The sequence below is a fragment of the Parasteatoda tepidariorum genome, chromosome 1 (genome assembly GCF_982258835.1).
Source record: "Parasteatoda tepidariorum strain Cologne lab strain chromosome 1, Ptep-v5.0, whole genome shotgun sequence".
NCBI classification, from domain to species: Eukaryota; Metazoa; Arthropoda; class Arachnida; order Araneae; family Theridiidae; genus Parasteatoda; species Parasteatoda tepidariorum.
In genome coordinates, this window is record NC_141755.1 from 15,547,501 (window position 1) to 15,574,441 (window position 26,941).

The following is a 26,941-nucleotide window of genomic DNA, read 5'->3' on the forward strand; positions in this document are numbered from 1 at the left end:
ATTTGTCGCCCTTCTAAGTTTCAACAATCCTTCCTTGAAGCTGGTTTTCATTAATTTAAAACTATAGGAAACCTCTTTATCCATATTTTCTTTTACAAAAATTTTCATATTTTTTTTTCTGAATTTAGCATAATTTTCAAATTAATTAAATAATTGTTAATATTTGCTTTCAAAAAAATATTAGAAATTTTTGCTATGCTTTGTATTTTATGCTGCTTTGAAATGAGAAAAAGAATACAATTTCAGAGGAAATGATTTTTTTTATAAAACTTTCAGATTTCTCGAAATTTTTTCTAGTTTTAATTTTATGGATGAAAATTTCGATTTTAGGATGAAAAATTGTTCTAAAGTATCTATTTTATTTGGTAAACAATATTTAACTTTTTTTTTTGGTCTGTTAGTTTTTTTCTATGTAAGCTATAAGGTAATATCTAACAACATGTAAAACTATAAAGTATGTGCAATAATACAAAGCCTGACCAAGGCTGAAATGAATGATTAACTTAAATGTTACGCCTCAGGCTGTCCAAACATCGTAAAATGGAGGCGTGGAGGTAGCGAATTCGAATCCCAATACAACCCTGAAAGCATTTAGTTATTTATATTTATTTATTTATTGTCATACATGCATATGCACGCTTGTGTATTATTTGCAAAGTTCAGCTTATATGCACGATTGCCAAGTTGAAGAGCAGATAGCACTAGATAAAGAAGGGTATCACTGAGATAAATACACGGATTTAAACCCACGACCTCCACATTACGTCGGATGCATTTGTGTAATGTCCTTCTTTAATCTGAGCTATCCTGTTCTTCAACTTGACTAGGACTTGAAATAAGTCGTACTTTGAAATGTGCAAACAAGCCTGAGTATATATGTGCAACTATAAATAAATAAATACTTGAAATACTATTGTTTTTTAAAAATTATATGAGTTACAGGGGTCTTCTTAAACGAGCAATCTCGTCTTTCTACCAAACGCTATTTAAAATAGAGGTAGCGAGTTAAAATTATTCATAAACAACTGGATGCGGATTAATAAATGAATAAATTTGGTTAAGATGCATCTCGTGCAAATTTACAGAGAAGACAGTATATGATTGTTTTACTTACAATTATCTTAGGGAACTTTCTCGCTGTGCAATATCGCCGTTCCATTAACCATTCTGAAGCATTAATGTAGTAGAGTTGATTTCTGCTAAATAATGGATGTATATTCTTGCTGTATTTCCTAAACTTGTATTAACTGTTTTTCAAATTGAAAAGATTTAAGACCTAGGTTTATAAATAAGTAAATAAACACCACGACCCTCGTAAAATATGAATAAAACAGACACTATATATTAATGCATTTCAGTTCAGCATCTATAAAATTCCTTAATTAAATATTTGAAGCTGCCATTCATGTCTCTTTTTCTCTTGTTATAATTGAGAAAAATATTAGGAAGAAAATTATTAAACCGTCATCAAACTCCTATCAGCGGCTTCAATAAATCATTACTAGAAACCATCGAAGAGTAAACATATTATTATCATTCTATTTGGCGTACACATCAAAAGGTTATAACTTCCAATTAAAGGATAAAATCAATTCTAGTTTTGATACTTTAGCGTATGACCTAAAAACAATTTATTTGGTTAAATTTACTTTTAAGACATATTTTTACTACATGCGTGGTAAAAAGAACTATGATTTTGCAAACCAGAATTTCCGTTAAACTGTAACCATGAAAAAACGGTAAAATTTGGTAAAAAATGGTGAATGGTTTAAATATCGTATATTTTGGTTTAATTTTTCTTTTGCACGAGATCCCCTCTGCAGAGGATCAAAATTGTGATGGCATGTCTTCTGATCATCCTCAGGGATGTTGCCCAGACCGTCACCAATAGCCCATTGTGCAGCTTTAGTGAGATGTAAATGAACTACAACAACAAAAACTTTTGCCAGAAATGTTTAAATCTTTTTTACCATAGTATAGTAAATTTTACCATAATTTTGTTATCAGTGTAGTAAGCCAATTTTTCACAGTGTCATTTAAACTCATAAAAATAAACAAAAGTTGAGAATTATTTTCATATATGTAGGAAAACTTCGCTAAATAGGCATTTTTTTTTATAACTGAAAATCTGTTTAAATATTAAAGCTATTTGTCCTTTTTAAAGTTCAGAAAATTTTAATCAGCAAAATCGCAGATATAAACTAAAACTAATGTATTTTTCTGAGTTTAAGGGACTGCAAACTGTGGAGTTTTCTTTTCTTGGCAAAAAAGCTTCGAAAAAGAAGAAAACTTATGGATATTTTCTTAATTCGATGGATTTTTCTGGAAAGGAAAACAGAAAGGCATAAATTTACGCAGTGCCATTAATAATGGCTAGAACAAATTAACCGAATAAGTGTGTCGACAAATAATACACTCACCCTTAAGACGCATCTGCCACATTTCTGTCTGCGGATAAATGCATAATAATGAAAATATATATCGGCTCTGTGCGAGTTTTCATCATTTTTTCTTTTATGCACTTGATTAAATGAAAGAGAGGGAATCACTTTATTACTATTCCCTCATTTATTTCTTTAGTTAGTCAATGATATAAAAAATATATTATTAAAAAACATTAGTCTAACTGTGAAAACAAGTAAGTTTTTAAAAGTAATAAAACCCTATAAAGTACACAGAAATAAGAATGTACTTTTTGCGAAAGATCATAAATTACTACTCGCATTAGAATGTTAAATATTTCATATTAAAATTCATTTTTAAGTGTAAATTACTAAAGAATTTGTATTTCCTTTAAAATGACTGTAGATTTGAGTAGATATTATTTATTTATTTAAGCAAAAATCTTACAAAGTTTATATGGGCTTATCCCACGAATTCATGAAAATTATAAATAAAGCACTTTTTGTAATTTGCATATTCAATAGGATTTATTGGGGGATTATTTTCAATAAAAACGAAATGCCTTATTGCGTCGATTTTGCCTTTTGAAAGTCTCTACCAAATTAATACAAAAATTTATATTGTGTATTACGAATATTCTTTATTCTTTGATTATAATCTATTTATTTCTTTGCAAATAAGTACATATAATCAAATATTTCATAAGGTATAAGACTTAATAAAATATTTTTTAACTGCAAATATGATACAAGAAACATCAAATAAATTTTTACGAAGAAGGAAAATATTATTATTATTAATGATAATAATAAAGCTTAATGAATAGCACACCGAGGAAAAAAAGTATGGTCAAAATTTCCGTAATATGATAAAGTTTACCATACTATATGAACACTAATTGCAGTAATTCTTACCGTAGCGCTTTGGTAATTATTTTTGGCAAAATAAATTGTAAAATACAATTTTATTATCATTCCATTTTGTAGTAAATAGGATAATATTTGATAATTTTATAAAGAAAAGTTGGTCATTTTAACAGTACTAGTATAATTTGAGATAAGGTAGTAAAAAGTGTTGCAAAAATTGGGAACTAGACACACCCTGAGTTTTTTATACGAAAAAAAAAGTTATTTTAACTTTTGAAACTATTTTCTTCTGAGACCCAGATTTTAAATAATGGTAAAAATTTATTTTTTAGAAATATATAATTTAAAAGAAATTAAACTCTGTAAGAGCATCTCGCAGTAGACTGATCGTAAGAAGGTGGTTCCCAGTAGAACACCGAAGTCAAGAACCACTGGCTGTGTTCAGTAAGCGGGTGGGTGACTATTTTGATCAGCCTGCGAAGGGACCGAGGTTGCGCGATATCGGTCCTCGCTAAACTCTTTGCGCTAAACAGCGTGACTTCTCTAGCAAGTCGAGCTATAAAAGCAGAGGAGCCATCCCTTCTGCAGAGGATCAAAATTGTGATGGCATGTCTTCGGATCATCATCAATTATGTTTCCCGACAGCCCATTGTGCAGCTCTAGTGCGACGTAAATAACCTTGAGTGCAATAAAATATTTTTTAAAAAAGAAAATTACAATAACTTTAAATTTAATTGTTTTTTTAAAATTATTACATAAGAATAAACATTTTAAATTTTAGCAGTTTTTTAATGTTGTAGGATAATTTTATTATGTATCTCTCCATATTTTAATGATGGAACAACGTAGTCTATTAGACTCAAATAATAAGATATTTATATGCCATAAAACTGGAGAAGTTCCATAAAACAATTTCTTACTTTTCATTGCAATAAAAAAATTCCAACCAATGAAAGTAAACCAATTGTATTTTTATATAGACAATTACTTTGTAAAGGAATACAAACAGGAAAGAAATCTTGAAAGTTTTTTAAAGTGATACAATTATACCAAGTGTTGTTCACTATATCGAATGCTGGGTCTCAGGAGATTAAATATTATATTCGTGTGATTTTCGCAATCTTATAATGATACATTTTTCTAAAATATTTCGTCAATAGTTTTATGAAACTAAAAATATTTTTTTAAGAAAAATCTGTGTGTATGTAAATTATTTTAATACTCTTATATCTTATGTTCTAGAAGTGTTAAAAATTGTCTTTGATTGGTATGCAGGCAAAAGATGAAAATTTTTCTCTATTAGGAACTGAAGATCAAAAGGCGTCCTTGTCAGAAAAGGTAAGAAATCTCGACTTAAAATTCTTTAATAAAGAACAGCTGCAAAATATAATAAACTTAATAGTTTAAATAAAGTTAATAACATAGAGCAGTTTAGAAATATAATAAACCTAATAACTTGAATTAAAATAAAAGAACGCTTCAGGGGTACACTGGGAGGGAAAAAATATGGACAAAAATACCGGAATATGGTAACATTTACCATGTGTTTGTCTCTATGGAAATACCAAACGGATCGGTAATTTTTACCGAAGAGCTTTGATACCGATTTTGGTGAATTTAATAATTAAACATGGTTTTATAATAAGTGTTAAAACTTGGTAAATGTGGTGGGGAAATTCGGTAATTTTATTATGATACTATTGAGCATGGCATAAAAACCATTTATTTGGTTACATATACTTTTAAGTTCTGTATTGTTACTAAGCGTATTGAAACAAAAATTTAATTTTGAAAAAGTTTCCAAAAAACCGTTACCATATAAATATAAATATAAAACTGTCACCATACGAACGGAAAATTAGCAAATGAATGGTTTAAATACAGTATAGTTTGATTTTATTAAGAAGAATTATGATTTTTTTTTTACCAGAAATGTCACTACCATATTTTACAGTGGTTTTACCAAAAAATTTTTCTCCGTGTAGATATTAAGAAAATTAAGTCAAAACTTAACGAGTCCGTATACGTTTTCACTGGTCTTTATGCATATACTTTTGAAAAAATTCATTAACTGAATTTAAATTAAGCACTACAGTAAAAAATGGTTAAGTGTTTACAATAATGATGAATTATGCTATTTTACAACAACAACTCAACCCAAAACACGAAACGGAAAAAAAACATACCATCCTTACATTGATTGTTAATCCAGGGGACTACAAATAAACATTTTATTGACAATGTAAGTTACAGTTTTGAGGTCCTAGACCAGTCATCGTTGACTGCCATCACCGTTGATTTCGAGTATTATTTTTTATTGTATATTTGGTTAAAATTTGGCTAAGTTATTATATATTTTGATAAAAATATTTTTATTGTATTCTAACAATTTTCAAGTTAAAAAAAATTGAACTGAAAATCCTAATCATTTTGAAAGCAAAATAACTGCTCTCAAATGCTAATTTTAAGAGTATTTATAATTCGTAAAAATGCTAATATTTATAATTTTATCATTTTGTAAAGATATAAAAGTATGACAGGTATTATTAGGTAAAATTTTGATGTTATTTATATGAATATGGGCTTTTAGAATGCGATAGCTCAAGGTAATTTTATGTTTAATAATATAATCTAACCAACCCCAACAAGAGTTTAATTACATACCACGTAAATATGAAATATTTCTGTCCATGTGGTTTTCTTTTTTTGATTATTGAAATGGTACCACCAATTGCAACAAACATCTTTTCAATTAAAGCATAACCGTTGACTAAAAAGAAAGGTTCCAAAAGGAAATATTTGAACATTGACTTCAAAACTTCTCGTGTTCATCTCTCCATTCTCAGCACATTGACTGGAGAACTTTTCTATATCTGCACATTGACTTGAAAACTTTTTTGTGTTCAGCAAGCTTTTAAATTTAAGTTTAAAAACAATATTCTACGCAGTTATAAGATACGTCTAATTAATTATTTTACTTAACGGTTAAAGACTTCAACAAGAACAACAACAAAAAAAAAATCTCTAAGAGCAGATATCGATCCGAAAATAAAGGGCGAGAATGGTCTCTCTCAGATCTCTAACGATCCATGAGAATGGGGGCGGGGGGGGGGTATCTTGTACATCAGGGTAGTCCGATAAGTACATTAGCGATATTATAAAAGAATTTAAAGATACTTCAGAATTTTTAAAACTAGAAGTGGCAAACTCGAATCATGCCTCTTCGTAGTTTTGAGTGCATAAAACAGCATTAATTGGTTTATTTTGCTGTAGTAGAAGGACTGTTATGAAATCAGTTTAATAATTAATTCATTTTTTTAAATTATAATACTTTAAAAATAATTTTACCATGATGTTATAAAAAATTTATTCTTGAGACTAATTTCCATTTGTTTATTTATATTCTCTCGAAACACCCATCGTTATTACTGTATGTCAATAATAATGTAAGTATGTTAATAATAATGTAAGTATGTTAATAATAATGTAAGTATGTTAATAATAATGTAAGTATGCTAATAATAATGTAAGTATGTTAATAATAACGCAAGTAAGAAAATAATGGTATGAAATAGGATTATTTCATAACAATAATTAGTAGTATTACGATGTATTAAGTTTAGTTGAAAGAAATTTCTTGGTGCAACAAGAAGGTTAATATTTATTTTTTTCCTTTATTAAGACGAGCATAAAAGTTTAGTAATTCATACATGCATAATAATGACTGAATAATAGCCTGGCAGTGATGTATGAGCCATTGGAATTATTTTCCACAATGATGATTTTATTAACCAGATATTATTAATAATAACCGAACAAGCTGGTTAAAGCAAAATTTGAGTTTCATTAAAATCGATTTATTGAAAAAATAAAACATAAATTTTTTTGGTAGTCAACTAAGTAATTTTTTTTAAACGAAGGAAGTTATATAATAATTCTCATAGTTCATACATCAGTAAACTAAAAGGTACTAAGTATTTTCAACTATACGGATAGTTCATATTTTATCTGTAAGACAGATGTTAACGTAAGAAAACATTATATGACATAAAAAATATAACGTAACGTAAACAAACTGATAAATATTATCTGCCGCTTCTTTTCTTAGGATTCATACTGTAGCTAAACAAATTTGGTCATCATGTACAACACTTAGATAAATTATAATAATTCTCAGAATTGTCGTCTAAAACAATTAAGCATTTTTTACCATGGTGACTTTTCCTACATTGTCTGTAATATAAATATTAACATAAAAAAAGAGTGTAACTCCAGAAAACATAATGACAAAAGGAAAGTAAAAAAAAAAAGAAAAAAATAAAAATTCTTTCCTTTCTTGTGACTCATAATTAACTTAAAGAGCTTTTGTCATTGTAGGAAAATCTTGAGTAAAGTATAATAATTCTCATATTTCATACATCGCCTGAAATTATTAAGCATTTATTACTATGCCAAAACTTCCTACATTGTCTGTAATATAGATATTAATGTAGAAAAAGAACATAAGGAAATATAATAAAACAAAAAGAAAACGGAAAAAAATTTAGTGTTGTTTCTTTTCCTGTGATTTATACTTTTCCGAGAGACCTTTTGTCATCATGTACAACGTGTAGGTAAATTCATGCATCGCCTAATATTACTGAGTATATTCCGACAATTTCCTACATTGTCTGTAATGTAAATATGAACAAAAGGTAATATAACATGAAATAAGGAAACATAATGACAAAAGAAAGACGAAAAAAAAAGAATTCTTTCTTTTCCTGTGATTCATACTTTACAAAAAGAACTTTTGTCATCGTATAAGAAGCTTGGCCAAAGTATAATAACTTTCATAATTCATACATTACTTACAATTACTAGGCATTATTGTTGACGTTTCCTACTTTGTCTTTAACATAAATATTAAAGCATAAGAAAACATAAAATAGGAAATATAATGCTGCAAAAGGAGAGCGAAAAAAACTATATGCTGTTTCCTGATTTATAGTTTTCCTAGAGACCTTTTTATGAACATGTACGACGCTTTTATAAATTATAATAATTTTCATAATTCATGCATCGCCTAAAATTACTAGGCAATATTCACGCTCCCCACATTTTCGACGTTGTCTGTAATATAGATATTAACGTAACATAACATAACATAAGAAAACATAATGTAACAAAAGGAAAGCGAAAAACAATATGTGCTCTTTCTTTTATTGTGATTCATACTTTACCTAAAGAGCGTTTGTCATCGTGTACAACGCCTAGGTGAAGTATATAATAATTCTTTTTATTCATGCATTTCCTAAAAACAATAAATATTTTTTATAATGCCAAAATTTCCTAAATTCCTTTTTACATAGATTAAATATAATTAAAGTTATTATTTTATTTCATTCTGATAAAGACTTTTTCTTTAATATTTTATAAATTGAATAAATCGTTTCGAATAAATCGTTTCGTTTAAAAGCAGTTAAAATACTCCATTAACTTTTTACATACAAGAAAAATCAATTGTTGGAAAGTGTTATTATTAAAGAGTGAAGAAAGTATATATATATATATATTTGTCGTATGATAGAATTTCTAATTATTTCACATATTCCTTTAAGGTAAAAATAAGTATAGAATAAACAAATAGAAAAAAAAATCACAAGACTCTCCGTGAAAAACCTTACTTATCTTATCACGCAGAAATTTAAATAAATAGTTCCTAAATATATAAAGTAGAAAACGCGAAGAAGAGTGTGAAGACTGCCAAAACGCTTGAATAGTCGCAGGTGTCAACTACTCTGTTAGGTAACAAGATTATTCCTTTTTAAGGATTAGAGAATGAAGCATGAAAATGGTAAGAGAATAAAGAGCAAAAATATAGACTGATATACAATGTCTGACTAGGTTTCAAAAAAATTCTATTACATAGCACTGTTGCTTGTCATTTTACCATTTTCGAACTAAATAGTCAAATAACCATAAGTAAGATTCTATTTAAACTGTTAACTGTGAGAAAAACCGTTTATTTACTGCTTTCACCAAATACGGTTAAACGACCAGAATTTTATCGGACCGACTAGGCCCACCTAATGCAGCCATTTAGCTCCTTGCAGCTGGGTACATACTATAGCCGAGATGACTGATCTGTTAATTTCGTGACGATAGACCGGGGTTCGATTTCCAGAGTTGACTCTATAATATTTCCTAACCACAACCTATATCCAATGTCCATTACCAAACGAAAAGCCTAGCTTCAATATCCAGACATGCTAACTTTCCACGCCTTATGGAATAGGTTCTGTGGACCTCGCCTTATGGAGTAGGTTCTGTTCGCCTTATGGAATATTCTTTCTGTGGTAGCTAAGTTTATGCTTTATTCTTTCTCCTATAAATTTGATTTAAAGTTACTTTTCACACCTCTACATGTAAATGATTTGAAAGCTTATATAAAATGCCACTTTATATAAGCTTTCCATCCTTCTCATGGTGAAGCTTCTAAAATAGTTGCGAAATAGCCAAAAATTCTGTAAGTTTTAGTTTTTAATTGTCCGCCACCCAATAAAATATTTTACAAAAAAGCGTAGTAGTTGGCAGCCCTGAATGTCCAGTTAAATTTCCTTTTTACGGTTTTGAAACAGTGATCGTTGAAATTGGTTAAAAAACTGCATAATTTTATATTCATGTTTTTTTTTTAGCCGTACTAGTTGTAAATGGTTTCAAAACCGTAAAGGTAAAAAAATGTACTTTACCGTAAACTTTACAGTTAATTGGATGGGCAGACTGCTGACGGTAATTTTATCATAATTTTAGAAGGAAAATTCTAACAGTGTGTTAGGAAAACTTCTCTGTTATGCTCGAAACTTCAGTTTAGGACTTTTAAATAATTGTTAACTTTCAGTATAACTACAACACCAAACTACTTTGAAAATTTTATTTTGAAATTTATAATAATATGTGAAATGCTTAGACTTGAAATTTTTTTAATATTAATATTTATTTTTTAAGCGTAGTATTGAAATTTTCCATTAAAAAGGCTACAATAACACTTAAAAAAATATTTTCTTCATTACATTAGAATTGTCCTTTGCGACTTATTTTCAGTTTATGTGAGGCATAAATGTTTTGAAATAAATACTCCAAATTACGCATACTTTTATATCAATAAATTATTATTTGTTTTTGCTATTGCTGGTGTATTCCAATCCGAAACTTTAAAGCATTTAATTTTTCTGTTCCACTAACCTAGAATATATTTTCCTTTAAACTACTCAATATTTATTTTTAAAGATAAGAATGATCTTGAACAATTTGTTTGCATAATTTTGAAATGATAATTTCATTGAAAATGAAAGTTGAATTTCGAAATCTCTATAATTTTTGCTCTATGGCTTAAACAAAATGTTTAAGAAAGTTTAAAGCTTTTTGTATGTATATAGTATATTGTTTTATAATTTACAATTAGATTTTAATCATCTTTAACAGAATTATTATAAGAAAAGTTGAAGAATCAGATAGATTTTATAGCTTTTTTTTTTTTTTTTTTAAAAAAAACCCCGTTATTATAATGTATATTTGAAATAGAGTTATTTGATTCAAAAAATTAGTTTGAAATAATACATAAATTGTGACAAAAATTCAATTTAAAATTTATGAAAATAATGCCAAAAAGTACAGTTAGTAAACCGTCGAAAAATGAAACCCTTTACTATTAGTTAAATGTTTTCACTATTTCTTGAGCAATTGAAAGAAAATTAAAAACTTTATGCATACTATTCACTTATCCAAAGATAAATTCATGTAAAAAAATAATGTTCAACAATTATTTATTATTTGTTACGATTTTTTTTAATTAATATTTGAAAAATGCTTACTCAATTTTAAACACAAAACTAGAACGAAATCGGTTAACAGTTAGTTGAAAATTTATAATAATATGCCTAATAATATGTCTAATAATATGTCTAACTAATAATATGTCTTTTTTAACTGACTGCGTAGTGTGTAAAACGAATCTAAGAAGTCAAAAAGTCAAAGAACGTGGTCTATTCGTATTCATCACAATTCTGTTTCATTGGATGCAATAGAATTCGATCTTAAGGCGATTCCATTATTAATTCCTTAAGGCGATTAAGGGTAAATGAGAGATTCAACGGACAGTAATTCGTGATGTTAGCGGTATTTATATATATATTTTAGTTAAGAGTAGATTAAACAATCTCATTTACTATGTATTAGCAGCTTGACCTAATACGTAATTATTCTTAAATGCAAAACTTCATATTCAGTCTAATGTACTTAATAATATGTGATGCTTTTAAAAACGAAGGAGGTAAAAATATAGCCTATTACCGGCATAACAAATTAACTCAGCAAATGCGTAATATTCATTAAACTTATATATTTTTTTATTTAATAGTAGTTTACTTGATTGTTTTAACTTTTGTTGCATCCATTCTAACTATAACTATATAAATAAACTAAACTTCCATATTGATGATTGATATGAACCTCTTAATTAATTTTCCTTCACTTGTGATATCAAAAGAAAAAAAAACAAGGAAATAGATATGCAAAGATTGCAACTTTCTGCTTCGGAAATAAGCTTATAATTTCTGTGAAACTCAAAAACTTGTTACGATGTTCATCAACAGGTGGCTTCATTCCAGCTGAAATATTTGGTCTATAATATTGTTCTCAAACTGCATTATACTCCGTTGCTGCCAATGGTTGTTATTTTATCGTTATGGATATTCCTTATAGCTTTGACCAGTTAAAAGCGCCTAAAGCAACGTCAAGGTTTAGAGTAAAGAAATATATTTCTTGTATAGGGGTTATCTTTAAATACATGAAATCATATATCATTCTTTTAAACAAAGCTACGAAGCCATTTATTTAATTTTAACGATAGATTTTCATCCCGAATGTATCATTTGGCCTTATCTTACATATTTTTGCTATAAATAAAGCCCATAAATAATTGCTATTCATCAGGATCTATGGCTGTGTGCCAGTACCCATCCGTCACATAAGCTTAAATTATAAGTTTGTCATTCTTATAGATAATTTTATTTTTATTAAACAAAATAAAAGTTTTGAAACAAAAATAATAACAGAAGGCTTAAAACAAAAATAATTTGATCTGGGTTCCTGAAGAATAAATATTATTGATATTTTTCTTTGCAGTATATTCAATTATCAGGTCTAATAACTCAAAAAGTATCTCTCAATCATTGATAGGTTCTTTTTTGGAGTATATTGCATCAACAGGTTTACAATAAACTTAATAACTTCATTTTTTGTTTCATAAAATGCTGGCCAATAAGTTTTGCAATATTAGTGATGTGTTCTTTGCATAAACAGGTTCACAAAAAGCTTAATAACTTCATTTTTTGTTTCATAAAACATTGCGCAAAAAGTATCAATAAATTATTGATAGGTTTTTCTGCAGTATTTTCCATCAACAGGCATACAATAAGCTCAACAACTTCTTTTTTGTTTAATAAAAGGTTTCACAATGAGTATTGCAATGTTAGTTACAGGGCTTTTTACATTAACAAGTTCACAAAAAGCTAAATAACTTCATTTTTTTAAATAAAACATTGAACTATGAGAAAGGCAATATTAGTGATAGTGTTCTTTACATTAGCAGGTTCACAATAAAGTTTAATAATTCCATTTCTTGTTTCATAAAGCGTTGCATGAAAAATATAACTGAATTATTAATAGTGTTATTTACAGTATATTCCATCAACAGGTTTACAATCGCCTCAATAACTAAATTTTTTTGTTTAATAAAACGTTTCACAATAAGTATTGTAATATTAGTTACAGTGCTCTTTACTTTAGCAGGTTCAAACTAAGCTTAATAATTCTATTTTTTGTATGACAAAACGTTGCAAAAAACTATCACTGAATTATTAATAGTGTTTTTTACAGTACATTCCATCAACAAATTTAAAATAAGTTCAATAACTTCATTTTTTGTTTAATAAAATGTCGCACAATAAGTATGGAGATGTTAGTGATAGTGCTCTTTACATTAACAGGTTTAAAATATTAAAATAAGCTTAATAACTGCATTTCTTGTTTCATAAAATGTTGCTCCACACACCACCCACGCCGTTGTCGTGTAACATGCATTATGGCTGAATTGAAACTAATGTCAAATTTTCTTTTAACTCTTTTGGTAGTCAAATTTCATTTTCCCATGCGACTGCAAAAATAATGTAACAACAGCAAACGTATTTATTTTGTTTAAATGTTGTCTTCTTATTAAGCTAGTTTTGGGGACAGTTTTAAAAAACGCATTAAAATCAAGAAGAAATGTTTTTGTTATCAATTTATTTAAATTTTACAACACGTATCAAACATTCTATTATTGATGCAACCTAGTTAGATATCCTAGTTAGATTCAAAAGTAGTTTCTTTCAATATCATCCGCGGGCTTCCATAAAAAAACAGTTTAAGCCTGGGACAAACTGTTTAATACACTGTAAAAATACAAATTACGTTAAGCATAACTGACATACTGGGGGTAGCATCCGTAAAATTTCATACTGCAATTTTCACAGAATTTTTTAATTTTTTTTAAATTTTTATTTTTATTTTTTTTATTTCCAATGAGCTGCACAATCGGTCTTGCCGATAAGCAGACCTAGTGCGTTCTCCAGAGGTGGTATCCACTCTTTCAGGACCACCACAATGAGTGAGATACCGTTGGTCATGTTAATTTGGACGTCTAGTTTCTGCCACACTAGATGGCAGCACCGAGACTCTATTTGGATGCTAAAGTGCACTAGGAATTTAATTTCGCCGGAAATGCCAAGAGCCAATAAGGTACTCCAGGGATCTTTTACATGCCGCATAATCATACGACATGGTCGCTGAGGATTTTCTGCATCTGCGGGCTCAGGGATCGAACCCGCAGACTTGGGCTCAGAAGGCCGACGACAAACCAACTGCGCCACCCAGCCACCATTTTTTAATTATGATTTAGTGATTTTACTGTAAATATTACGGTATATATCAGATATTTTGCTCCTTAAAATTTGATTTGGAACTTTTCACAGTGTACCCTTTTAATAGTAAGTCATCCAGATAGCCACTAGATAGTAATGTGAACAGTGAAAGCAAAAACTATCTAAAAGTAGCGCTTTTTATGCTCTAAAATATGTTCAACTTTTGAATTGTTCGTCCAGTTGATTTGCATTTAGTCTCATTCAAGTGTACAAAATACATGGGAAATGACGCCTTACATGTTTATCAATGTCGCATGCGTAGATAGGTACAAGTACAAAATTGTACTATTTGTACATAACCCACATGACTTTGAAACTGTCACCATGATTGTTTTGAAATTGATCCAATGATCCAATTGAGGATAAAAAACTACATCGAAACAGTACATCATAGGGGCCGTTCAAAAAGTACGTGCACAAAAAATGGAGAAATGTTAACCCCCTCCCCTCTTTCGTACATTACCGTACATAAGGTCTTATCCCCCCCTTAGAGTATGTACATTTTATTAGTCTACCCTCTTTTTTCATAAAAATTAAAATAATTATGTTTTAAATAAAATTAAATATTTATTTAAGGAGTGTGTAGGAAAAAGTCAAATTTAAATTTGGTGTATGCACATAATGTACATACTTTGTATAATACCTCCCCCCTCCCCATCGTACAAAACCGTACAAAATAGCAAATCCTCTCCCCCCCCCCCTTCGGAATGTACATACTTTTTGAACGGCCCCATAAGTCTTAATAGAAGTACGTAAATTTTACCTCACTTCTTCCTCTAGCCAAAATCAGAATGGTAAGATCGTATAACTTTTTACCATTTATTGAGAGGAGGGTATTTAGCAGCTTATTGCAGGTTTTACATTTTTTTTTGATATCCGGCTTTTGTCAAGTTTTTAGTATCTTACACAAAATAAATTTTAAACATATAATTCCTATTTAACAAAATTGTTGTAATGCAATTGTAAGAATATCTTTATACGATTTTGCATAGTTTAAGATTTAGATAGCTTTTTATAAATGCTTTATTTTCTTAAAACAAAAAAAAGGAAAATAATTTCCAAAACGCTGTTAAAAAATATGCAATCTTGATGCAAATATTTACAATTAATAGTAAAAGTTGAATATTTACCTTGAAAATTGTATTTTAATGAAAAGGCATCTTTTGATGTAATCAAAATATCTATTAATCATTTGTTCATTATTCACCTGACTTCACTTATATTATGAAGCTGTAAACAGAACCTAATGAGCAATTGTTGCAAGCGGGCGATACATTTCTCTGGGGCATTGCATTTAATGATTTTATGATCACATTACCGTTGTAGTCTCTTTTATGTTACAGATATCTCTCAGAAATGTATGAGTTACCGCTGTTAGTAACTCTTTAAACATGATTACAATATTATTATAATATTATTGTAATGTTGTTATAATATTATTGTAATGTTATTATAATATTATTGTAATGTTACTATAATATTATTATAATATTACTGTAATATTACTATAATATTTTTATATTATTTGAATATTTTTTAGTAAAGTTTGATCGAAATGTTTATTTTGTCATTTAAGCTAACTATAATGAATTTTGCAAAAATATTTAGAAATGAATTATTTTTTTCCTCATCAATAAAGTAATTCATGTCAAAAATAAAACAGAAAAAGTTTAAAAACTTATTAAAAAAATGTGAATCCTTCGAAATTTAAGTGAAATACTTTGATGCCAACTTGTGCTTCGAAGTTGGGGTAACACTTCATGAACGATCAATATTTGTTTATATTCTTAGCGTTCGAAAAGCTCAAAAAGTAAGGCAGTAGTTCGTTCGAAAATGAAGCACGTAGTAAAAGCATAAAACTGTTTTGGAGCTGTTTATGACGTCACCAAATCATGATTTGCATGCTAAACATGGAGCATTACTCTTTCAATTGTCCATTTAGGGAATGAAAGAACCTATTAAGCAAATGTGGACGCATTTTATGCGTAAGATTAAAGGTATTTATTTGAATAGTTAAGATTTAAATGAATCGATTTTAAGTTCGATTTCATGCAGTTTGAGATATATAGGGTGATTATAATTAAAGTTTTATTTTCAGAAAATTGTAAAAAAAAATAATAACGACTGGTCAGAATAACCTGATATTTCCTTTTTTCTGAATATAAGTGAAGTGCTACAATTTGAGTTTTCTTTCGAAAGAAAAAGAGATAGTTCAAATTTTGATAGATAGATGACTCGTCATAATGCTCGTAATGCTGAAAACAATTGCTCTAAAAGCTATGCTAATTAAAATACGCCACCTCACACTACACATTATGCTTGGAATTAAAGGCAGAAAACATGCAGTTTCTGTTATTCTGTTTCTGAAAAGGTAGTTACAACTTCAGATATCAATGATAGGTAAACTTTATCATTGTTGGATCGGTCTCTGTTTGTGAAATTGTTTTATAAGAATTATTGCGGAGGATTGTTTCCAATTCAGGAACTACATGTTTATCTCAAGTGTAATTAAGATGAGCATGTCATGTCTTTTAGTGAGCAAGTCAAAATTAGCACGCCTTTCAAAACAATAAGTTTCTAGCATTTTATTCTGAGACATCAAGTAATCCACATTAAAAAAATTTTTTTCGCTCGAAAAATAATTCTCATTGCATTAAATATACTAAGATTAAATATCAGATCATCTTCACCAGTAGTTCTTAATTTGCAGTCTTTCGAAAGGGCAACCTGAATTGCCAACCTGCATTCCCTTTGGGTGCGCTATTTTTAAACTTTAATGCATTTAAACTGAATAATAGATTTAATATTAAAATCCTATACGTCACTTGCAAAGCCACTCTCAGATATAAATCTCTATTGAAAAATGCTTAATTTGAAATTTAAAACTTCACTTGAACATACAAAAAAAAATAGAGTTAATTAAAAAAAAAGACATTTTCAGTTTCAATTATCTTGAAATCAAATAGTTTTTCTGGTAGAAGAAGACTATATTTTTTGTAATCTCTAATAAGAAGTTTGTGAAATGCATTTTTTTAAATGCATACTTTATATTTAATGCCTTTAAGAGAATATATTTCGAAAAATAAATTTAAACTTTTAAAGATTATTTGGATGGTTGATTTTTTGATAATAGAACATTATCAAATTAGTTTTTTTTTATCTAAAATTACTCCAAATTAAATAAAAATTTAAAAATCTTTTGATTTTTTAAAAAAAATTCTTTTAGTGAGTACAAAATACTGACTTTATGAACGTTTTTTTAAAATTCAAGATAAGAAATTACAGCATGAAGGTTAAAACAGGCTGCTATATGTAAAGCTAATTCCTAAAAATAAATTAATCTAGAAATACATAAAATCAAATTATGAGTATACAGCTTTAAAAATAATTTATTTAAATCAAATATGCTTTTAAAATTAAAATTGAGCAATCTTTAAAACAGATTTGAGCACAAGTACCAATTTTAAAATAAATAGCAACATATAAATATACTACAATGACCTCTCTTAATATACATACAATCTCTCTCCGTATATATATATATATATATATATATATATATATATATATATATATATATATATATATATATATATATATATATATATATATATATATATATATATATATATATATATATATATATATATATATATATATATATATATATATATATATATATATATATATGTATATATATATATATATATATATATATATATATATATATATATATATATATATATATATATATATATATATATATATATATATATATATATATATATATATATATACACGATGTTCGAAAACGAGTTTTTTCCTAGGGATTCTAGGGATTTTAACTAAATCTTCTAAAAGGGCTTTAAGGAATTTTCTGGGAGATTATGGAATAATTGATGGCAGGAAGTAGTTCTCACTAAAGAATTTTTCGTATCTTTTAAAGCATTTTTACAACAAATATATAATATAATTTTTTTCTTTTTTATATGCATGATTTTAAGTGATGACATAGTAATGGGTATTAACGTGGAGATTTTTTCAATTTTAACTTCCTCGATAAGAACAAGCATTAATGTAATAAATTAACTAATAAGTAAAAGTATACGGGGCTTTACATAGTACTACAGAATTTTTCATTTCGTTTATCTAAAAGAAAGAAAAAAAATCTTAACTAATGAAAAATGGCTTGGAGAAAGTTATAACTACGAAAAAGAAGGCTCTTGGATTAGATATAGTTTTTGAAATTATCATACCTTTTTTTTTGTAGTTATTGAATTTAGAAAAATTCAGATTAAAGTGAAAGTTAAAATATAAATTTCGTTTACATTTGTTTAATATCGCTAACTCTTTGAAGGTTTTAAATTATGTAGTTTTTTTTTAAAATTAAAATTTACCTACATTTACGAAAATTCTCATTCAGAACTGAACTGTCAAAAAAGGTGGAGTAAAGTAGGGAAAAATCTAAATATGCTTTTATTCATTTTAATTTAACATACACAAATAAACAACACTGTTTGAATTTTCATTCTAAAATTATGGTAAAATAACCGACAGCAGACTATTTATCCAATTAACTGCAAAGTTGACGGTAAAGAATTTTTTTTACCTTTAAGATTTTGAAACCACTTTCGACTAGTATGGTTAAAAAACCATGAATGCAAAACTATATGTTTTTTTAAACCATTTACAAAGACTATGGCTTCAAGAAATTTAAATGGACATTGGGAATAATTTAGCTGCTTTATAGTTCTGCTATATACGTATGAAAGTATCGTATTCTAATAGCCCAGGATCATAAGCTGGGAAGTGCAGTACACTGTTGAAGGAAATATTTTGTTGTTGTTGTCTTGTTTTTTGAAATGTATTGTTGGAAATATTTTGGTGTCAACAGAGGAAGACGAACTTCAGTTCTAACGGTCATGAGATTGTCCGTTTTGCGGATTGTCATGAGATTGTAGTTTTCGTTGGTATAATATGTACCCATCTGCAGTGAACTAATTGGCTTCATTAGGTGAGCCAAGTTGGTGAGATAAAAGTCTGGTTGTTTAACTGTATTGGATAAAAGCAGTTAATAAACGGTATTTCTCACAGTTAACAGTTTAAATACCATCTTATTTAAGGTTGTTTGACTGTTTTATTTGAATATGGTAATATAACATTTAAATAAATTGTTATTTTACCATATTCAAATAAAACTATATACATGTAAAATACGCGCGTTATTTTATATTCTCTTTTAATTTTCTTTGGCAAAATTATGACAATACTATTCTGCAATCAGCAGTGTTTGAAAAAGTATTTTAATTGTACGCAGTAGCCGGTTTTTAGATTTTTTTATAAATATCTTAGTTTTTAGGCAATTAACGCTGTAAGAATTTTTTAGAATCATTCAAATCAGTTTTAATTACCTTAAACTGTAATAAAATAAAATTTTTAAAAACCTAAAAACTGAGAAATGTGTACATTTAGACTATTCACTCCAAACCAGAAATCGCATATTTTTACTTCTTTAAAAATTTGAGGAAAAATTCATGGATACACTAAAAATTATCAAGCGATATTTTTCCTAATCAAATAAATGACCTCTTTATTTTTTACCTTTTTTTAAAGGTATTGTACCGCCGAATAGTACTATATAATCTAAAGTTTGTTAAATACAAAAAATATCAAGAGTACCCAAATCAAAAAATTTATCTGAAATCCAAGATGGCGAGGGTAGATTCCTCATTAAAACTATCTAGTAATTACAAAAAAATGGTAATTCCAGATATAAATGTTAAAAACTAAAATGGTTAGTTTAGTTTAGCATGTTTATACATATTAAACATATTTTAAGTTTTAGAAGCATAGAAAAGTGTCATAATTTTTTTTGTATTTTTAAAGTGTCCTTTACATTAGTTATATCATTTATATAGTTCCGTATATTAAAATAATGAAAATAAATGAGTGTTGGCACATTTCACTTTCTTCGACCCCTTCGCATATAAAATATCGATGTCATCTAAAAATTTAGAAGAAAATATCAAAAAACTCAAAATGTAGAAAATTAAAAGAAGTTCGTTTCAAGTTTGGACAAATTCTGAATATTAAAAACTCAAGTAAACTGTAAAACTTTCTGGATCAAACTATGGTAAAAAATACCGGGTACCGGTATTTTTTTACAGTAAAATCCATTTTTTTCTGGAACATGTTACATATATAATAATTTTTAATTACATAATAATTTTTATAATAATAATTACCATAAAATCAATTAATCATTTTGATTAAATAAATATTACTATAAACATTATGGTATAATATTTTATGGTAAAAACAGATTTTTCGGATGATACACCCAAAGCGTCCGTACTTTATTCCATAATTTGATCTGGAAGTTTTTACAGTAAAATCCATTTTTTTCTGGAACATGTTACATATATAATAATTTTTAATTACATAATAATTTTTATAATAATAATTACCATAAAATCAATTAATCATTTTGATTAAATAAATATTACTATAAACATTATGGTATAATATTTTATGGTAAAAACAGATTTTTCGGATGATACACCCAAAGCGTCCGTACTTTATTCCATAATTTGATCTGGAAGTTTTTACAGTAAAATCCATTTTTTTCTGGAACATGTTACATATATAATAATTTTTAATTACATAATAATTTTTATAATAATAATTACCATAAAATCAATTAATCATTTTGATTAAATAAATATTACTATAAACATTATGGTATAATATTTTATGGTAAAAACAGATTTTTCGGATGATACACCCAAAGCGTCCGTACTTTATTCCATAATTTGATCTGGAAGTTTTTACAGTAAAATCCATTTTTTTCTGGAACATGTTACATATATAATAATTTTTAATTACATAATAATTTTTATAATAATAATTACCATAAAATCAATTAATCATTTTGATTAAATAAATATTACTATAAACATTATGGTATAATATTTTATGGTAAAAACAGATTTTTCGGATGATACACCCAAAGCGTCCGTACTTTATTCCATAATTTGATCTGGAAGTTTTTACAGTATAGTAATTCCAGGTTGGTATGTTTATGTACATGAAATATATTTTAAAAATTGCATAGTAGTAACTACATATAAGTTCATGCATATTAAAATGCTGTTTCACTCACATCATTAGTTTCATTTTTATAGTTTCATACGCTAAAATATTTAAAATAATTGTGATGCCAGATTGAAAATCTAAGAGCCCATAACTATATATATTAGAAAAAATGATATACTACAGTAAAAATAAATTGTAAACAAAGCAGCTTTATAATTACAATTAGCCCCCAATAATGCTAAAAACTTGAAGTTATTAAAAGAAAGTTTGCACTAAGAGCTTTGGATTCATAGATTTGACGAAAGACTAAAAATAAGCTTGCTTTCGCTTTGAAAGATTATGAAGATGGAATTGGGAAGTTATGGCATATTCTAACTGATTTGACGCTTCATAATATGAAATATAGATGGCAGTAGTATACTGTTGTACTTTTATTCTAAAATTCGCAAGAAAAAATGGGTTCATTTTACGTTCGGACAAATTTTGAAAATTTAATATGGAGTTTAAGTATATCCAAAATCATTTGATACTTCAGAAAACCAAATATAGATGGCAGGAGTATACTGCCCCATCAATATCTTGAAATCGGTTGGGATCAGTAGTTTTCATTCTGAGAGCCTCAAATTTTGTGCTAAGATTATGAAACATAATAAAAATGCAGTCTTTAATTGTTAAAATTGCTTCTCTTTTCCAGGTCGATCAGTCGAAAGGCGCGAGACCGAAGGTAAGAAATCCAAAAGAAGCAAAACGTAGAAGATTTGTTATGAAGCAAGCAAAGACAATCTCTAAGCCACAACCATTAGAAAGCGTGTCAGAAACAGAAGAATCTCAAATACTCCTACCAAAAGCAAATCCTCTTCAAACGGAGATAAGTCCTAGCAAGAAAGGATCAGAATTTTTCGGCGTTCGGTCTTACGTCCACACGTTTTACGAAGCAATGGCAATGGACAATCCACACGGATATGAAGACATCGAAAACCCGTTCGGATATATCATGCCGGTTAGGAAACGGAGGAAACAGATTTTGTGCTGGAGGATTCTCTTTGGATCCGGTTTGTTCATACTTTGCGTGGGTCTCGTCGCTCTTTTAGTTGGTTTTCTTGTGCCAAAGAGGAAGGAGATTGTCGATTCGCAAGAGGACATTGAAATCATCGATCGCTATGACCAGGCCTTTAACCAAGATCTAGACACCTGCAAAGTGGTTGGTATCATACTATTCTGCACCGGAGGAATACTTGTTACAGTGGTACTGCTGGCATTGACTGTGTTATGGAAAAGTAAAAGAGACGACCCCTTATCGCTCGAAGAGTTGCCACTTACCACCAAAGAAATAGATCAGATCCCGAACACTCCTATGGATGTAAAGGTACCAGCGACTGAAGAAGTAAGTGCAGTGCAACCAAAAAGAGTAGATCCTGATGAGGTTGTCATGACCAATGCTGGACTGTGCAAGATACCATAAAAATAGGCTTCGTTACCGTTTAGATGTAAACATTTTGGTAATTACTCATAATGATCTCAACAGGTCTTTAATGTTTTAAGTAACTGTTCGAAGTAATTCTGCGCTGTTACGGAGCAATTCTGTGAGAATGCTTTAATTATGTATGCTCGGAGACTTCGGCATTTACTTACTATGTTCTTAAGTTAGTAGTATTTCTATTTTTTTCAAGTTTTGTAGCAACGCGATCCTTTTCGAAAGTCTAATGCAAAACGGTTTTAAGAAATTGAAAGCAATCTCTGATAAGAAAAAAAAAATTGATATGATTAGTTGTTACGCAGTGAATAATTGCAGTACAATCGGACAAAATAGTAAAGAAACATTTTATGTAACTTTAAAATAAAGAATGTTTTTGGTAAATTCAGTAAAATATTTGCGTTTTCTCTAGACAAAAACTTTAATACTTCACATGTGTAAAAAAGAAACTTCAGAATTTAATTAATTTTTTTAATGAAAATGTAGTTGTTCTAGCTTACCCTTACGAAATTTAGTTTGTAATTTGAGGATACTCTTCGAAATCTCTTTCGTTCTATGTAATAATGCTTTTTAGTGAAAAATGTATAAAATTTTTCAGAGTTATTTGTGACCTACATGTAAGATATACCATTTTGTAACAGTTGTTCATCGCTTTTTAGTTACGTTTTGGCTATTATTAAGAATGTCCTGTATTGCCTGTCATGAAAGTATCTCAAAATGCCAAAGTGCAGAAAAGCCACAGTTTTATGAAAATAAAAAATTTCTTTGATTTATTTTTTCAATTTTCAAAAAGTAGACCCGTGGGGGCTCAGGGGATAGAGCGATCGCCTCTCAATCGGGTGACCCGGGTTCGAATCCTCACCCGGCTTTCACAGACCACAGTGCTGACGTAAAATATCCTCAGTGCTAGACGTATCATGGGTTATCGTCCCCTTGCCGTCAGGCTGACTGTGGGAGGTTTTCCTCTCCCTGTAACGCAAATGTGGGTTAGTTCTATCAAAGAAGTCCTCCACGCAGGCGAATTCCTTTCGATACTTGATCCAGGCGTTCCCTCGTCTTTTCGATCGGGTTTAAAAGTACAAGGTTACGGAACTGATCATTGGTAGCCGTAAACTCAAAATTGGGTTGACTGTTCAACGACGGTTATAAAAAGAGTTGTGAAATGTTCAAAAAGTAACTTCTATTCTGTTTTGATTAAGCTTATAGAAATAAGCAAGAATTCAAAACTGCATATTTCCGAATATAAGCCTATCCGTTAAAAGTCGAAGAGTAGTTATTATTTAATTTTATTTCGGAAATTCCCCAGAAATTTTACTCAGAATTCGAATTTGTATATAAGCTGACGTAAAAAAATTAAGTATTCTACGTTTGGAAATAAAAAATAAGCTCCCTCTCTTGTTATAGCGGTTGCAAGCGTGTAAAAGAAGCAAGAACTTTCCGAATTCGCAATCTAGAAGATAACAAAATAATAGTTCGAATTCTTCTTTCAATGTGTTTCTTTTTAAATTTTTATCTTTAATCATTCCGCCTACAACAATTATTTTCCGCCTTCAACAATTATTTTAAGCATGTACGTTTCGCGATATTTACTGATAATCGCTAATGTTCGACAAAAGATATTTCTTCTGGCGATGGAATTTTTCTGGAATTTTCCAAAGTTAATGGATTCGATTACAAGTCCACTCCCCAACTTCAGCTTTTGAAAATCTTTGGCTTATATTCGGAAATACGGTATTTATTAAATTTTAATGATTTTCATCTAGACGGAAAAGTTTAAGCAATTTAACGAGTTTTCTAAAAGAATAATATTTTTTTTAAAAGTATTTAAGATAATTTAGGCTTTAATAATTATTTTAAACAGGACATCTATTGTTAAAAATTAGACTTTGGTTTAAATTAACTTAAACAATGACATTTTTCACTTTGGCGAGAGAGTTTTTAAAGATTACCTTTAAAAATAAAAAGATAAACGATAATTAAGGCTAAGTTTACGTAAACCTAGCGTAATTTTATTTACTTTACACCTGCAGACAAAACCGCTTCCTAGGAGGTGAGATTGTTTCACTTTTTTGAAAAATGGGAGGTAGGATAGTAAATGGTTATAATTTTCTAAGCAGGCGTTAAATGGTTGATTATCCTTTATTGGAATTAAAATATTTCCTCCAATCACAATTCCTTTTCTCCTTTCTTCTTAAATCTTTTTAATTCCTTTGTTAAAAAAAAGCTTTGTAGCCAGGAAAGAATCTCTTACGAAGAATCTCGTTCGACTAGTTTCAACAATTTTGTTTGGAAATAATAATATGAAATTTAAAAAAAAAATAGTTTAAAGTAAAACCCTAGTAAACTAGTAAAAAACTAGCAAATTGTTCGTTTTATTATGTGCAGAAACTTAAACTAGCAAAAAAAATATTACTTTTTAAACGACCATTTTTTATTAAAAATAAGGCATTTTTTTGCATACATGCTAAACTCTGTAAAAAAATTCCTATCGCCTTAAACAAAAAATCATTTGAAGATTTTATTTAGAAGACTAACAACTATGTTTTGAACTATTATAATAAAAGCAAGTGCATGTACTGAGTTAGGGATCAATGTAGTTAAACAACACATTTTTAAAAATTCCCGCTCTTGTTCCTGTGAAAAAACATGCATAAAAAATTAAATTTTACTTTTTTCTCTTAGTCTGTAGTTAAAAACAAGTGTGCTATAATCATAAGCACCCATTAAAAATTGTAGACAATTATTTTAAAGTTAACATGAGAAATCATGTTTAAGGTAGTGTAAAATGTGAGTAAAATATGATTTTGAGATAATCTCATTTAAGACTTAAAATCATTAGTCTATTCGTCATCATTTTGCATAAAAACTTATAACTTAGTAAGTAATCGGAGTACATACTAAAGTAAAATATTTTTAGAAAGCTACAAGTACAGGAATTTTAAATTTATGATGAACTCATTTTCGAAAATTTTACCCGAAATTATGTTTTTGCACTAGTCAGATACTATAAAATCTTTGGGATGCGAAAATCAGGCTATTAGATTGAAAGCAAATCAGAGTAATAATTTGCTTCTGTGTAATTTTCTATTAATCGCAAAACTATATTCCTTTAGAGTGTTTTTTATATAGGATTGTAAAAGTTTAGCATTTATTTAAATTGTAATTATTCTATTATTTATTTAAAAGCTGATGTGTGATTTTCCCGTGGTGCTTTTTAACATGTCTAATTAAAGTGTTCCTCTGGTATTTTGTGGACATTGATATTTTATATATATATATCTCTTGTACACACTTAGATAAATGTATATGTCTATATTTAAAAGTTAAATCTATTTACTAAAAAGATATACATTTATGAAATATTTGATCATTATATTTGAAGAAGAAATGTTGTAATGAAAAAAGTGCATTGAATTTTCCAACATGTAAAATATTCTACCCCTTATACTGTTGCGCAAGATGTGTTAATCTTTTATCGGTATCAATATATTATGAAATGTTGTGAATGTTTATGTAATAAAAATGTTTGACTTTATAGTTTTATTTAATTATCAACTAAGGTGTTAGAGAAGTTAAATAATAATAATTATTCACTTTTTCAATATAAGTTTAACGGAAGAGACTGAATATAAAAATAATTTCACTCTTCTTATTTTTATACTTTTAATAATTCACTCAGTAGAGGTGAAAGTTTAGAATTAAAATTTTGACGCATTTCTGATTAGCCAGAGCACTTAAATCTTTTCTGGTGCTCTGACAAAGAAAGTCACACTTTTTTCTTAAATATATCTAGCAAAATTTGTCATCAGTCAAAATTTTGACTGCTTTTTAACGCAAATAAATTAACGGACACAACCTTTAAAAGAAAAAAATATATAAACAACAGAAAAAAATATATAAACAACAGAAAAAAATATATAAACAACAGATAGGTGAAGAAAAAATCATAAAAAAATATATAAACAACAGGTAGGTGAAGAAAAAATCATAAAAAAATATATAAACAACAGGTAGGTGAAGAAAAAATCACAAAAAATATATAAACAACAGGTAGGTGAAGAAAAAATCATAAAAAAATGTATAAACAACAGATAGGCGAAGAG

General features: G+C 28.1%; 1 protein-coding gene across 2 annotated transcripts in view; it reads left to right on the top strand.

The window, feature by feature from the left end:
* The window catches only part of LOC107453880 (neurensin-2), a 39,620-nt gene extending 13,247 nt beyond the window's left edge, over nt 1–26,373 (top strand). Inside the window, exons 2-3 of one of the 2 annotated variants that reach the window (XM_016070881.4) lie at nt 4,512–4,607; nt 22,059–26,373. In XM_016070881.4, coding sequence (XP_015926367.2) covers nt 4,539–4,607; nt 22,059–22,826 — 837 coding nt within the window. In that variant the 5' untranslated portion in view covers nt 4,512–4,538 and the 3' untranslated portion in view covers nt 22,827–26,373. The remainder of the gene's footprint in view (nt 1–4,511; nt 4,608–22,058) is intronic. The other variant, XM_071180158.2, reaches the window with a different exon arrangement.
* Nucleotides 26,374–26,941: the final 568 nt, after the last annotated feature.